The following is a 17,282-nucleotide window of genomic DNA, read 5'->3' on the forward strand; positions in this document are numbered from 1 at the left end:
TTAAAACAAAATTATATATGGAAAATGCAACAATATTCATTCCGTCACACTTTTGGACTCAATGGCAACAACACAATAATAAAATGAAAAAAAAAAAAATATTTATTTGGTTGACAATGCTCCTAATAATAGAATGATTAGTAACAACATTCAATTCCATAATTAAAATTTTTTTAAATTGATCATTTAAAACACATTTTTATTTATTTACTTAAAAGAAAACAAAAACAAATATTGCAATTACAAATCCAAATACAACAATCGATTCATATTAAATCGCAATGTTGTTGCTTTTAATCGCAAAAAACAACAAAGTGCATATTGAATTTGTGATAGTGACGGAAGCGTGATTTGAATTTGAATTTAGTTGAAAAAGTATTTAATAGACTAATTTATGGTGATTTTTATAGAACAAAATACAGAGAAACGATTGTACTGCATATTTAAATTTTTGGGTAAATTAGAAATCGGTTTTAAAATTACACTTTACGACAGTGTTTTGGCCATACGAAATCTGATAAGTAATGGGGTTAATTCAGAAGAATAAAAAAAAATATTGAGAGTTTAAGAATAAGAGTAAGTATAGTAGAGACAGAAAAAGAAGTGAGAGAAAAATTTTCCGTTTTTTTTTTTTGGACTGTGAAAATGCCGTAATTTAATTTGGCTAGGTAGTTTCAGAACCAATCGCTGTCGTCGAATAGTTAGGTTAGGTTTGGTTGATAGGAGGATGTATCAACATCAAATTCGAAGAAATACACCTAGGCCACTATCGGGCATGTTGTGCGCTCCTTTTGATGGAAAATGTTCGTTGGTAAAAACAAAAAAAAAAAAACTTATATAGTATTCACTAAATGTATTATCGTCCTATGTTCAGAAACTCAGTTTCCTGTACGTAGTTCCTAAGAATTTTCCAATCAATGTTCGTGAGGGATATTAAATCCGGAATAATATCACTTCCAAGATATTTGGATCAATTTTGCATAGGTGTGCCCGTAATCCAGTGTGTCCACTTAGAATACGTACCATCATACTAACCTCAGACTTGTTCAAATAGTTTCTTTCCTAGAAATTCATAGCGAGTGTCTAATAAGGCAGGGCAGAGGCAAATATGATGTTCGGCTGTTTCTTGCCCCTCTTCATCTTGCATGGTTCCCAAATAAACCGTGACCTGTGATGACATCAACTAGGTTGCTGAGATGGGGACGACATAGTCTGGGAAAGTTCAAAGAACCTTTTACCTAGTCGTTGTTTGCAAGCTTTTAGCGGGATGCCGCAAAGGATGTCTGTGTACCTATCGGACATTGAGACTCCTATTTTCGATTATTCATCAGATACACAATTGCTAATCAAATCGCCCTGTCCTCGAACTCATTTGAGCACAATTGTTGTATGTCTCGCCATCCTATGTAAGGGAGCCCGGCATTCCTGGACTAATATAGATGTAGTATATACACAATTAGAGATTTAATAGCAGCGTGATTAGTTTCATTCGACCCCATTCAATCGAGGTAGCGTGTAGCTATTGATCTTATATTTCCTAATATAAAGTACTCCATTGCTCCATCGACTTAGTGAATTAAGTTCTATCTTGAGTATTTAAGAAATGGTATTACGATGAAACCCTGGTTACCTCAACGTCATCCGAGTATGCAACACTCTTATACTTTAGGGAATTTTCTGAATAGACTATTTATGGCTACATTTCACAGAAGTGGTGACAGGACTCCACCTAGATGTGTACCTCTATTTATCATTCTTTGGATCCACGCCGTTCGCATGTGGGAGCGGATGATTCTATTTTGGAGTACCTGATCGTTGATATGACAAAGCCTTAGAGGGCCTGACTGTATATTCGTGGTCTTTTCATTGTATTGTTCAATGGTAAGTTACCTGGGAAGTGAGTGTCCAGTAATTCTTGTAAAGATTCTTGTCCACTCGTTGTCTATTTGCCATCATTCTTGCTTGCCTCGGAGAAATTTTCGATGTTTTCACAGAAAAAATGCATTTAGCATTTATAACCTAATTTTATAATTTATTTACAGAGGCCTTATGATCTACATCAATCACCAGATCTTTTGAATTCATTGAATCTTTTCCTAGATAGATAAATAATATTCGTGGAAAATATTCGAGTTATTGAAAATAAGAGAAAATCTTTTACATATTTTGTGATAGAAACTAAGATCCATGCCAAATCATCGTGAGTTGAAGAAAAGAACAAACGCTTGAATTAAAGTGTTAGGGTTAATGCCACATACAAAATTTTTATTCCTCAATTATTCAGATGCCTAATAATTGTTAACCTCTTCAAAAATACTATTAACGGTCGGTCAAAAACATATTTGGTCCAAAGGATTGATAGCTCCCACATCTTTTTCAAGACACTGCGACTGTCTTCATCTTTTTCAGTTTGTCAATTGAAAGGATGGTCCAAATGGGTGTTTAAAGCAAAACACGATAAAACATCTATTATTATCAACTCTAAGAGGTCTATTGATATCGGCAAGATGCGCAAATATCGATTGTTTGCTGGAACCAAAGATTATTGTCCAGCTTGCACATTTAGGTCAGCGAAATAAATATAAATGATAGTCAATATTTCTAATGAAAAGACTTTACAATGTAAAACTTTTATAAGAATAGTGCTATTTGTCGCTGATCCTCGAGCTGATGATATTGCAGACAGCCCTTTTGGTATTTTACTTATCTACTTTGTCTTGCAATTATTGCCACCCCTTGATAGATATAGTATATCCATTGTTGATCGTAGTCGATGGCTTAGGACAGGGATTTAGCGACATTTAAATGGCTATTCGCATTCCAAGGGTCGGCTATTATTCGCATTCCAAGGGTCGGAAGCTACCTTCATACCTATTTTTTCGATGTTTCATCATTAAGAATAAATACAAGATATTTTACATAAATTTGTAATATGTACGTATGTATGTACTTATGTAGTCATAAAAATATTAAAGTGCCAGCCGGTCATATTTGTTCACACGCACACATCACTTGCTTAGGTCATTACAAAACTCAAGATCTGATTTCATTCATAATCGTAAAATCTTACTCCAACAAAATCACGTAATATGTTGTTTTTTATAGTTTTACTTATACAAACTTATGTTCAAACACATTGAAGTATAAAAAAAATACTACACAGAATCTGTATTTCAAAAATAGTATTGAAGAAAAATTCTAAAAAAATACTGGTTTTTTATTTGAAAATTCTGACATCATTGCTTTTTATGACGAGATCAGTTAGTTCTTCAACACAAAAACAAAAAGTGTTGAGGAATGTATCGAGAGTGGTAGGATTGCGCGAGTACTTGCACAAGTATCGCAATCTAACTGTTGAATGTTCATGGGAATAGCTAACGAACAACCAAACGAACATGACAATTTGTAATGTCAACTGCTTACAAAGCGCCCGTTAAATGTGAATTCGAAAAAAGAAAACAAAAACAATAAAATGTTGAATATTTCATTTTGCTCTTGGAATTGTAAATAGAATCGTGGGTAACATCTGGTTTAATACTCGAATTGTTAAATGTTTTACGATGGATGGATGGATGGGCTTTTTGTTTGTTTTGTTTGCTTTTTGGACGTCGACAGCGGCAGCAACAACGATGGTGGTTGGTTGGTTTATTTGAATTGTTTGTTTGGTGCTTAAGCTTTTTTTTTTGTTTTAGGTCTTTATAAACAAGTCATATTATGGAAATTGTATATGAACTCAATATATCTCTTGTTAGAGAAACAACAAAGCAAAACAAACGACAATAAGCATTCAACAGATACGAACCAGTACATACTTCATACTTTAGTTGCTCTGCTCTACTGTTGTGGTGGTATTTTTTTGTTATTGTTTACCCATATTTTATATATGGGTCTTTCCATAGCATTGATGTTCCAGTGTTGGAGCTGCCAACAACCTCTAGGTAGTCTAGCTGCTAAACGGCCAAAGTTGCATCGCTTATTTTCGCAGAGACGCACAAGTATTAAAGAATCTTTCAGACTACTTAGCTGCATGATCGCCTTTCTACTCTAGCTGTTGACAGATTAGGTTAATCTGTACATTACCAGGGAAAACGTGACGTGGAAATTGTGAGACCAGATTCAAGTTAATACTACATTTTGCAATACTGCGTTATTTCATTAAAAGAACCAATCGACATGGCCTTAAAAGGACGAATATCCCAGCTAGCATTTGGAAGATTGTTGAAAGATTAATGAGTAAACTGAGTCTTTTTTGACCCACAAACATGTTTCGAAAATGATCCCGATAAACGATTAAAAACTGATTATTTGAAAATAATAATAATAACATATATAGCAATCATAAATTGATCATCCTGTTGTTTAAAATATGATGGTTTTCAAAAAAGATTGTTGGATGATTAATCAATAAACTAGTCTTTTTTGACTCCTTTGATGACTTAAAAGTGATCAATAATTTGCGCGCTTAAAACATTATTAGAAAATGATCTCGATATATGATTAAAAAGTGATTATATGAAAAAACAATAACAAAATGTATAGCAATCATAAATTGATCATCTTGGTGTTTGAAAGATGAGTCTTTTTTTGACTTTTTTGATGACCTCAAAGTGATCAATAATTTGCGCACTTAAAAAATTATAAGAAAATGATCTCGTTATATGATTAAAAACTGATTATATGAAAAAAAACAATAACAAAATGTATAGCAATCATAAATTGATCATTCTGGTGTTTGAAAGATGATAGTTTTCAAAATTATCTTGTGATCATATTTCAAGCAGTTGGAAAATCCGAAATTGTTTTTTATGTAATTGTTTTTGTTTGTAACGAAACAACAACACCAACACTTAAAAATGGCTAAAAAAAATTATTCAAAAATGAGTCGAAACTGTTTAGAAAAGAGGCTCATAAAAGACTCATTTAGAAGAGTTGGCAAACAATTTTCTGTGGCCTAATTTTTTTTAATATAATTCTCATTTCGTTTATAATATTAAATGTATAATTATTTGAGTTTGTGCAGTATAAAGAAGAATTTCTGTAAAGGAAATTTAAATGATATTAAGTTTTAATTATAATTATAGTAAAGGCCCAAATAGACTACAGCGGCTTGACAAACATACCAATATTTTACGTTTGTGCAAGCCTGTTGTGTAGTGTATGAGAGTGTTTCGTGTTTGTACAAATGCTTGCTGTTTGTTTGTATAAAAATTAAAAAAAAATTGATTTTTACACAAACATATTGAATTTTTTTCAAACCGTTTGTATTGTTTATTAATAACAAATTTTTCACAATAATTTACATTTCAAAGAAAAATTGTCATCTGTATCCTTGCAAGTCCATAAAAACGTGAAAAAATCGGTGTTTGTACGAGCAATGTTTGTGTAGTGTGTGTGCGAATGAAAAAGTATGTTTGATAAGCCGCTTGCGTAGTCTATTTGGGCCTTAATTGTGTATCTTTAACGATCTTCTAAGCTGACTAATTACTAAACTTAGTCGGGTGATTAGTGTCCCAACTGATTAATTAGTAGCGAGCTTAAAAAATGATTCCAATTACTGATAAATAACTCGAATGTGATCAAAAATTTCAAAAATTGCTAGATGGGATTTCAGCCAGTTGGAAGGTCTAAATTGCTTCTTATGTGATTGTTTGTAACGAAATTGTATTTCTTTGTAGCAAACAACTATAATACGATTCAAAAATGACTCTAAAACGACTAATGAATCAGATCTGATCAGGAGAAGTACTCATAAAATACTATTTTAGAAAAGTCGCGGGTAAGGTACCATTTTCTCCCGACGATCATATCATTTATGATCGAAAAATGAGCGCATATATCATTTTAATTGTGCAGAAGAGTCATAAATGACTCGAATGAGATAGAAATTTTGGAGATAAATTGAATTAATTGTAACAATTCCCTACGTATTTACTACTGTACCAACAAGTCTATATCCAAACTTTAATTTTTCCTGTTGGAAAATCAAGTTCTTACTGAAAACCCAACATATTTTTCTTTGATGAATTATCAATATTCCTAATTATGTTTAAATATCAAGCATTTATTATAAAATATTTTATAAAAATTCCAAAATAATTAAAAAAAGTATATGGAAAGCCTCAAATACAGTGTTTTTGTTTGTGTTATTTTCTAGATATTTATTGTATGATGTTGAATGATGATGAGAGGAGCATTAGACTTTAGAATACGTAAGTTTGTTTGTAAGTATGTACGTAGTCCAATCCGTATGAGTATAAAAATAAATTTTTTTTATTTTGTTGTTTTGTTTATTATTATATTTTTTGTTTTTATTTTTTCGCAGTAAATGCAAATATTAGAAGTTTTTTTGTATTTAGTTTGCTCGTGACCGTGGCCCTTGACAGTTGTCTATTTCATTTCACTCATTTCTCTTCACATCGTCTATTTGATTTTACGCGTATTTGAAATGTGTTTTTGGAACCCGCTGTGCGTTTTGATTTTGAAATTTAAATAAAAAAGGCGTTTTTTAATATTTGAAAAATTTTGATTTTGCGTAAACATTGTTGAAGCGGAGTATTTTCAGTTCACGTGCCGCCAAAAAATCGCTCGGTGTTAATTTTTCTTTTTGTGTTTAACCAGACATTAATTCATTATTTAAACAAATAGATTTTTTTTTAAAGTAATAAAATTTTACAAAAATGGGTTGTGCTACGAAAACAATTAAATGTACATTATTTATATTCAATACACTATGGGCCGTAAGTAAATAATCAATTTAATTGTTATTATTTTAAATAAACAACAAATTAAAACTGTTACAATAAATACATAAAGAGAACAAATGCTAAAATTAATTAATCAAACAGCTAAAACTGCTTAATCAAATACAGTTGGTTAAACAATTATAATTTGAACCTTTGAAATCCGTTACATTTTTTTTAATTGTTAATAAAATAGAAAAGTGGAAATGATGATAATGTTTAATGAAAATTGCATTTGCAAGACGCAAAACTTTAATGACTCTTCTAGGGTTTCTTTCGGTTGCTGCAATAAAACTTTTCATTACAAAATTTTACAACAACTTTTAACTCTGTAATAATAAAGAAAAAGTATTAGATATCAAATGTTTTTTTTTAACTTCCACAGTTTAATATTAGGATGGTGCTACTTGTATGGTATAAAATAAGTTGTATATTATCAATTGTTTTTTTAAGAATTTGTCTAGCTATAGACATTGGCGAGGTATATTTTTGGAAAATTGTATTAATTGTTTTTACGCATTGGGTGGATAGACAATTTTGTATATATATATACATATATATACATATGTATGTATGTATTTTTTTGTAGAACAATTTGGTCTATTTTCAAACATTTCTACTCAACAAATATACATACATACATATTACTTTTATTTTGTTCATAACAAACTAACAAACAGGTGGGTATATCTGTATATACACATATATAGCTCATGTGGATCTATCAGCAATATGTATTCCTATGTTTTACAAATACAATGGGAATCTTAATTCCTAAAATTCGATGTACCATTTAGCCAAATATTGTCACAGCAGCAACAATTTTACCAAAAGTTATGATGAGAAATTGTTATTGCACAAACGATGCTATTATGTAGAACTTTAAACAGATTTGTCGCATTTTAGGTTGGACCGATAAATAGAGAATACATGTAGATAATCTCTATCTCCTGGGTTCATTAATTTTGGCCTTATAGCGTTTTACTTAATTGTTTTTGAACGTCGAATGGGCATTATGAATATTTGTTTTCTTAGAGAAGAAAACGGATAATTTCTGGATTAGTTCCATGTCATTGGCTTTTAACGGCATCCAACTAGAAAAGTCTAAAGTTGTCAAATCGTCTAATAACACGAATAAATCTATCAAAAAAGTATGAAAAATTATTTTCGGACACTATCGCTAGAACTCTATGTACTATATTTGAATCAATTTATATCAGCAAAGAACCCAACATAGATTCAAAACTGTATCTACTTATTCTCTAGATTATGAAATGTGAAAAGTATAAAAAAACTTTGTACACAGTGGAAAAAAAGTAATATACACGCCTGGTACCAAATTGACACCAAACTGTTTATAATTTTTCAATAACATCCGTTGTCAAAGTATATACATACGTACAACAACTCTATGAAATGTTGACAACATTGCAACAATTCGTTGTCGAAATCTAAATTTTATACACATCCGTTGTCTAAATATTAACAAACGTGGTAAGACAAACAATCCGTTGCCAATAGTGAGCTTACCACGTTTCTTAACATTTAGACAACGGATGTTATTGAAAAATTATAAACGCTTTGGTGTCAATTTGGTACCAATCGTGTATATTTCTTTTTCCCTATGTGTACTTAAGTACTTCTTGTACTTTATCCAAAAAAAAATCGATTGAATGAAATCGTTAAGAATAAATTTGTTTAAAATTGAACCATCTTAATGCATGTTTTATTAGTTCATATGTGTCTTTTACTTGTTGTCATTGTTGCTGTACTTAGTTGTGTTACCTTGGCAGATGATATCATCTTCAAAAAGCTCTGACAGTCCGTGTGGCCTAGTCGCTCGCTACTCGTATTTGTTGCTGTTGTACGAACATATACTATTTAGTAGATGATGTGCGTGTTTAGCCGCAACTTTTTTTATTCATGTTGTTGGTGTTATGTTGAATATTCACTTACTTTTAACATTTAATGTTATCTTCACGTACATACATCATACACCAGGGATGGCAAATGAAATTTTCAAATTGTACAAAACAGCATTTAAAAGTGTACTTTTTTGAATCCGATTGTACCAAATCTACATATATTTTAGCAAATTTACATCAATATAAAGCAAAAGCATTTCAAGCTGACTTCTTCAGTCATATTAATAAGCAAGTTCATTAATCAATGTACTAGTCCATTGACTAGGCAATAGGCTATGATGTAGAATAGACGGGAGACTATTCTATAACTAGACAATAAACTTCATAGGATAGTCCCTAGAAACATTTTAAACGTCTAGTTTAAAACTATAGATTAGTCATTTGACTAATCAATAAATAAGAACATTTATTCATTAGACTGGTTCTTAGACTAATCAATAAACAGTCTATTGACTCTATGGACTAGAAGATAGAGTAGCCTATAAACTAGACAATAGACTAGTCTATAGATTTGACATTAGATTAGTGTATAGTCTAGTTTATAGAATAGCCTATGTACTAGTCCAAAGATTAATTCATAGAATAGAAATGCGATCGGATTAAATAATTATCCTAAAAAGTACTCTCTTTTTTTAAATGTTGACCCTTCCAGGATTTTTTATTATATCCTGTTTAGTAAAAATCTGACCGAAGTTGGAAGTTCTTTGAACTATTTTGAAATTATTATTTCAATAAGGGCATATATTTTTAAATTGTACAAAATGGGTCATTGATGTACTTTTGAAGATAGAATTGTACCAAAAAAAGTACAATAGTAAAAATTTTGCCAACCCTGTCTTACACATATGTATGTATGTATAAACGAGGGCTATGTGATAATTACTTGTATAAGAATGAAAATTATGTTTTGATTGATTTTAATCTGATAATCATGATTTTTGAAAGATTTGCAATATTTTCCCATGTGAGGGTTATACTGTTGCTAGGGACCTTCTAAGAGATATAGAGTCAATTATGTACCGATTTGGTAGAGTTATTTCGATTGCTATAAAACTAGTTTGTGTCCAATTTCATCGCTATACTTGTATTTTCCAGCCAGCCCTGATACTAAAAGTAATTTTCTAATTATGGACCGATCCTCTTCATACTAACTTGTGTACTAAAATTTTTAAATCAGTTATGAGATTTAAAGTCATTTTCGGAAGTAGACCTTATATGAACATATCAATTATATACAGATCTTAATATATTCTGAGAGAGATTTTGGTTCCCGTAAAACTTGTCATAAGCCATAAAGTAATTTTCTTATATAGCACTTGGTGAAATAGTGGACAGATATTTGAAAAGCTCAGCCCTCTAGCTTCTCCAGTGTGGTTCCTATCGACAGACAGACGGAGAGGTAAATCTTCTTACAGTTTAAAAAGGAACCAGACTGTATTTTTGTATATACATACATATACATAGGGAATGACAAAATCAATATACCCCCATTTTTTTGTGGTTGGTATTATTATTCTTAAATAATATTTGACCAGAATTTAACACATAAGCCTCGCATAATATACATGCATAAGTACGTATTCATTGAGTTATTAGATTTGGTATACTTAATTCACACAGTATGTGATGTGATTTCATTAATTAGAATGTTTGACTATAAATTCAACTTCTTATAGGTAAACTAAGTATGTGATCAAATAATTTACACAATTTCTAATCCAAAACACAAATTGGTGATTTTGTTTTAATAAAAATATAATTTTTAGTTAAAAAATATTTTATTTAAATATTGTTTAAAAATTTGAATCCTCCTTTTATACCCAACAACAAAAGATGTTGTATGTTCTTATCATTATAATCATTTATCATACATGGGAATGTAGGACTTGAATGCCAAAAGTATATATGTATGTATGTACATATATTCTGGGTTTTTATGTGATTTTAAGACGAATTATGTCCATCTTTGTATGGTAATAAAATTTTACACACGTAAGTTTTATTCTACCAGAAATTATACTGTTAAGTATGGCGAACATCGGTCCATATTGTATATACCCTTTCACGAAGGTGGATACTATTTCTATACACATTTCATTTGTCTAAAGAAAAAATATATTAAAATCTTGAAAACCTCAATTTTGATATGATTGCTGAATGGAAATGGTGTACGTCATTTTTAATATTGGACATTTAAATTATCATAACGTTTAATTATATAAGCAACTTTGAAATGATTTCATTTAAATATGGGTGGATAGAAAGATTAGAAATTAAACAAAAATAACAGCTGAGGAAATGATTCAATTTATAACATCATACGAATTTTTAATGAATTAATTTTTATTAAGCAAAACTATTTTTAAATTGTTTGCAAATATTATTTGAAGTATAAAATATATTTCATACAAAAAATCCATATTTATATTTAATTCTTGATTTAAAATTCCTTTTTATCTTATAAACCAGATTTTATGGCTTTTTTGTTTTGGAAATTGCATAAAAATGCTGGAAATAAATTACACTGACTAACGATGAAAAAACTTTTTAAATAATTTTCACTAATCCCAGTATTATTTGGTGTGCTGATTTCAAATATGAAAATAAAATAGTCGTACCACCCACTAATTTTCCACATTTTCATCTTTAGTCCTTCTGATTGTATACTGGAGTCCAAAATATAAAATTCTGTAATTTTTCAGAAGTATTGAGTACTGAATACTTAAAGTTATAAAAATATATTTTGGAGCCACGGCTCTGAAGTGGAAAATTTGGCCATTAAAAAGCGTAAACCGTATTTAGAGTATAGTCGTAAATGGGAAACCCTTCAGACAGTATTTTCAAAAATCCAGTTTCGGAGAAAATAATTTTTTGTTAAATTTTTGAAAAACACTCGTATGCATTAGGTGGCGCAACACATTAAATTAAGTCATAATTTCCACGGACGTTATGACATTTTCAAAAGTGTCACAATGCCCATGAGCAATGTGAAATAAATTGCATGGATTTCAAAGAGTCGATTTATCAAAAAGGCTTAATTTAACGAAGCCGAAGGAATCCAAAATGCGAGATTCATGAATTTAGTAGCAATTCTTTTCGGGATAAGAGTGTCCTTTTCTTAAATTCTAAACAAATTTTCTAATACATTTCTGTTTTAAAAATGTCCATTTTCATTATGTCGATTTATGGTGTGTCACATCTGAAGTTTTAGTAAAGTCGAAGTTTAGTGAAGGTCAAACTCAAGCTATGCAATATTGAGAAATTCTTTTGAAACCATAGTGAAATATTATTTTGTTTTCAACCGATTTAAATGAAACTTGCGAGAAATATATAATAAAGACCCGTATTTATGAAAAAACCAAATTAACCCTTAAACGTAAATATATTTTTATAATTATATAATACTAGCTATACCCAGTGTGCTTTGCTACCCTTAAAGCAATATAAATAAAAAACTCACTTAACGATTTTGAAGATTCTTACTATAATAGCTTTTCATGTTCACATAAATGTCAAAGTTCTTCATGTAAAATTTGAAGATTCTAGCTCTAATAGTTTCTCAGATATACAAATTTTCTATTTAGTTCATATGGGGGTGTCAAGCCCCCCTTGATGAAAGTCCGCCCATTTTTCCCCAAAATGTTTAGATGAATATTAAAGTTCTACGTGAAAAATTTTAAGAATCTAGTTCTATTAATTTTCCAGATAAACGAATTTTTGTATTTAATTTATATATAAGGAGCCACGCCCACTATAGCTATTCCGCCCATTTTATCCACAAATATTCTTATGGATGTCAAAGTTGTTCGTAAAAAATGTTAGGGCTCTAGCTGTTGCAGTTTCTGAGATATGCAACTTTTAAGACTAACTTTGTATGTGGGCGTGGAACTTCGCCTACTTGAAATTCCAAAACAAAAGGTAGCCTATAGTTCCTTCCAGACATACAGGAAGACACTGTGGAAATTTCAGGAAAATCGTTCGAGCCGTTTAGCAGTCTATAAAAATACATTGAAAATAGTCCAATTGGTTTCAAAAGTTTTCACAAACCTTCATTTCGTACTCAATTTCGAACTAAATAGGGCTAACATTTGATTCAACTGTTTTTATACCCTCCACCACCATCAGTGGTGATAGAGGGTATATATAACTTTGTCATTCCGTGTGTAACACCAAGAAATATTCATCTGTGACCCAACAAAGTATATATATTCTGGGTCCTTATCAAATTCTGAGTCGATTTAGCTATGTCCGTCTGTCCGTCTGTCCGTCTGTCCGTCTGTCTGTGTAAAACACGCTCACGATAAAACGAAGCAATAGAGCTTAACCAAATTCACCCAAAATGTTCTTCATTTTCCTAAGTTGTTTGGTATTGCAAATGGGCAAAATCGGTTCACACCGGGAAAAGTTATGAATCAAAATTTAAAACAACCTCGGAAAAAAATAAGCGTTTTTTACACATTCTGATGTAGTTTTCACGAAAACTATGCAAGATAATTTCATGGAAATCACCATACATTCGTTTCTGCACAAGATCTTAATCCCTGCTGATTAAATTGCCCTGCTGAATTGCCAGAATCGGTCCACAATTTCATATACCTCCCATACAAAAGTACATATTCCCGGAAAATGGGTTTTTTGTTAATAACTTCCGCCACAATGTCGATATCTTCACAAATTTTACAAATTAAAATCTTATGTCAATAGAATTCTCTCAGAGGAAAAATTTTATGGATCGGTCCATAATTGGACATAGCTCCCATACAAGGTCCCCTCCCGAAAATCACTTAAACGCGCATAACTCATTACTAAATTAAGATATCCAAATAAAATTTGGTATAAGTATTGCCCATATGCATAGAAATATTACTGTGAAATTTTTTTCCGATCGGTCCATAATTGGTCATAGCTCCCATACAAGGTCCCCTCCCGAAAATCACTTAAACGCGCTTAACTCATAACTAAATTAAGATATCCATATAAAATTTGGTACAAATATTACTCATATGCACAGAAATATTGTTGTGAAATTTTTTTCCGATCGGTCCATAATTGATCATAGCTCCCATACAAGGTCCCCTCCCGAAAATCACTTAAACGCGCATAACTCATTACTAAATTAAGATATCCAAATAAAATTTGGTGTAAGTATTGCCCATATGCATAGAAATATTACTGTGAAATTTTTTTCCGATCGGTCCATAATTGGTCATAGCTCCCATATAAGGTCCCCTCTCGAAAATCACTTAAACGCGCATAACACATTACTAAATTAAGATATCCATGGTACAAGTATTACTCATATGCTCAGAAATATTACTGTGAAATTTTTTTCCGATCGGTCCATAATTGGTCATAGCTCCCATACAAGGTCCCCTCCCGAAAATCACTTAAACGCGCATAACTCATTACTAAATTAAGATATCAATATAAAATTTGGCACAAGTATTACTCATATGCACAGAAATATTACTGTGAAAATTTTTTTCGATCGCCCTAAGCATATCTTAGGGCGCTATAAAAATTTAAATGAAAGTGGCGTTTCTAATGTTCAATGAATCTTGGAATTGTAGTAGATTTAAGCTGTTTAAATCTTGGGATTTTTCTATTTAAGACATGAGAAAACTTATTTCTACAAATATTTTATTAATTAGAAATGTATTAATACAAAAGTTGCTGGTGGAGGGTATTTAAGATTCGGCTCAGCCGAATATAGCACTCTAACTTGTTTTTTTTATCAGTTTCGGACAGTGATTAAACCTAAAAGTGTTGAAAAAACTCCGGATAGGACTATGTAATCCACACATGTATTACTTCAAAATGTCTCCTTTGATAAATATTCCCAAAACTTTAATTTCGATCGTAAGGGTTAAAATTTCCAGATATCAGTAAAATTTTCCGTATATTTCTTATAGAATGAATAACAATATTCTGACTAATATTGAAATTTTAATTTAATAATGATTAACATTTTCAGATTTTGGGTGTCCTTTTACTGCTCTTAGCTGGTTTCGGTTGGGATGCAATGCCCCAGAATTACGCCATCGGTATCATAGCATTGGGTTGTGTCATACTTCTAACATTTTTATTCGGATGCTTTGGAGCCGTACGTGAATCTGCACGTAGTTTATGGACTGTAAGTTAATAATTTGAAAAAAATCTATTATTATAGTTGTTCTTACAAATTTTTACGCCCTTCAACAGTATGCCGTTATGCTGCTGATACTTTTGGTTCTGACAATCGTATTTATTTGTTACAATACACGAGATGTATTTAAAAATTACGCCCTTAAGGAAATTGATGATTTGTGGGATCAAGAGATTATACAGTCAGGAGCCATGGATAGCAAACAAATTATTGTAAGTGTGTTTTCGGGTGTTTTAAGGCGTCAAACTTATACTAATAATAAATGTTTTCTTTAATCCTTTCAGTATGAATGTTGTGGTCGCAATTCATTTGCGGATTATGGACGCATTAATCGCCAACTGCCTTCAAGTTGTTGCAAGGATGGCAACTGCATTAATCCCCTAAATGTTTATGTCACTGGCTGTTTGACCAAAGTCGAGGAAGCCTTTTCGAATGAATCTTTAACTACCGAAATTTCTGAATGGTGTCTGCTGGGTTTAAATGTAAGTTGTTGTTGATCTGTTAAATTGTTTTACAAAGTTTGATTAATTTATTTTTCATCACTTTTTTTGCAGATCATTGTTCTGGTATTGTCAACAATACTGGCCATTCATTATACAAATCAAAGACGTCGTTATAACTATTGATGAGATTATTCCACTAATTTATTTGTTCTCTATTATATTTTATTTATTATTATGATTATTTTTGTTGTTGTAATATCTTTTTATTTGATTTTTTTATACAAACATAAATAAAAAAAACAAACTTGCCACTACCTCTTTAATTAATTTAAAATTAAAGTCACATGTACCTAAAAGATACATTTAAATGGATTTGTGAAAGTAGAATAATTATAAATTCATACAAACTCATACATATACAAAAAAAACACATACAAATATCAATTTAATCACATAATCATATGGAAACATTTTATGTTATAAAAAAAAAACTTAATTCTAGAATAATACTTTTTTAATGATTTATTTAAAAATAAAAAAAAAACTATTTAAACAAAAAGTACAAACATGTATAATTTATTCTTTTATTTTAAGTTAATGCGGCATTAATGACAAACAATTAAAATTAATTTTAGGTTTAATGATTTTTGACCAAAATTCACTGAAATGTAAAGAATACATTATTTTGTATTATACTACTTATCAAAAATCAAAGTACCAAATATTTTAATAGTTTTGGGAAATTCTAGAATTCAAAACTATTTTAACCAAAGGGAAAAATGCAATTCGGATCTTGCTTTAATATACAAATTTAGAAATATTTATGAAACTCTGCAACCTTAATCCTTTGACAGGTGTGAGTGAAAAGTCACCTATAGAACTAAACGGACACGAAAAAATTAGGTTTTTTGTGGACACTTCTTCATAAAGATATTTAAAAATTAGACTTACTTTGACCGCTTTTTCTATTGTATACATTTTTATACCCACCATCAAAAAAGATGGTGGGGTATATTGATTTTGTCTTCCGTTTGTAACATATCGAAATATTGGTCATAGACCCACAAAAGTATATATATTCTGGGTCCTTATAAAATTCGAAGACAATCTAGCCATGTCTGTCCGTCTGTCTGTCCGTCCGTCTGTCTGTTTGTCTGTCTGTTGAAAGCACGATAGAGTCCGAACCGAACGAGATAGGGGATTGAAATTTTCCACAAATCGCGGTTTGTCTGGTATTGAAAATTGGCAATATCGGTCCACGTTTTCGGATAGCCCCCATACAAGTGGACCCCCGAAAAACAGCTTTAATGGGCATATAAGTTTAAGAAGTACGAGTATAGCGTTGAAATTCAACACAAATAAGCTTCATATGAGCCAAAATCTCCCTACCAAATTTTATGAGGATCGGTACATAATTGACCCTACCCCCCCATATACGGTCCCCTTCAGAATATGACTTTAACGCTCATTACTGGCTTAAAAAGTGATGAAATTCGACACACATAAGTTTCAATGTACCCAAAATCTCTCTACAAAGTTTTATGTGGATCGGTCCGTAGTTGTCCCTACCCCCTATATAAGGTCCCCTTCAAAAAATTAGTTTAACGCTCATTACTGGCTTAAAATACTAGTATAACAATGAAATTTGACATAAGTAAGTCTCTTATGATCCGAAACCTCTCTACCAAATTTTATGTTGATCGGTCCATAATTAACCCTACCCCCCTATAAGGTCCCCTTCAGAAAATGACTTTAACGCTCATTACTGGCTTAAAAATACGAGTATAATGATAAAGTTTAACACACATAAGTTTCATAGATCCAAAATCTCACTACCTAATTTTATGATATTCGATGTAAAGATGTTTTGTATGAACCAAAATTGGTCTAAAAAAATTTATGAAAAACAGTCAATTATTAACCCTATCTCTCATATAAGGTCCTCTTCAGTTAATTTGATGAGTAATATCATCCTGATGTTTATGGGGGAGCATTCCTTTTAAGGCATACGGTTTGATGGTGGGTATAT

At 30.9% G+C, this 17,282-nt stretch overlaps 1 protein-coding gene across 1 annotated transcript; it reads left to right on the forward strand.

The window, feature by feature from the left end:
* Positions 1-6,350: 6,350 nt before the first annotated feature.
* On the forward strand, positions 6,351-15,756 carry LOC119616192 (tetraspanin-6). The gene is made up of 5 exons (XM_037972533.1): positions 6,351-6,737; positions 14,640-14,798; positions 14,867-15,022; positions 15,095-15,292; positions 15,365-15,756. Exons 1-5 carry the CDS (start codon positions 6,678-6,680, stop codon positions 15,434-15,436), a joined length of 645 nt encoding a protein of 214 aa, XP_037828461.1. The 5' UTR covers positions 6,351-6,677; the 3' UTR covers positions 15,437-15,756.
* The last annotated feature ends 1,526 nt before the right edge of the window (positions 15,757-17,282 follow it).

Source organism: Lucilia sericata, unplaced genomic scaffold (genome assembly GCF_015586225.1).
Source record: "Lucilia sericata isolate MDLA Ls3-8-SP2 unplaced genomic scaffold, ASM1558622v1 Contig000002F_arrow, whole genome shotgun sequence".
Classification (NCBI taxonomy): domain Eukaryota; kingdom Metazoa; phylum Arthropoda; class Insecta; order Diptera; family Calliphoridae; genus Lucilia; species Lucilia sericata.

Bases quoted from the DNA above. Each gene is read 5' to 3' on its own strand.
- LOC119616192 (XM_037972533.1), top strand. From the start codon at position 6,678: ATGGGTTGTGCTACGAAAACAATTAAATGTACATTATTTATATTCAAT. The intron at 14,799-14,866 runs GTAAGTTAATAA...GCCCTTCAACAG, and splicing joins CTGCACGTAGTTTATGGACT to TATGCCGTTATGCTGCTGAT. The intron at 15,023-15,094 runs GTAAGTGTGTTT...TAATCCTTTCAG, and splicing joins TGGATAGCAAACAAATTATT to TATGAATGTTGTGGTCGCAA.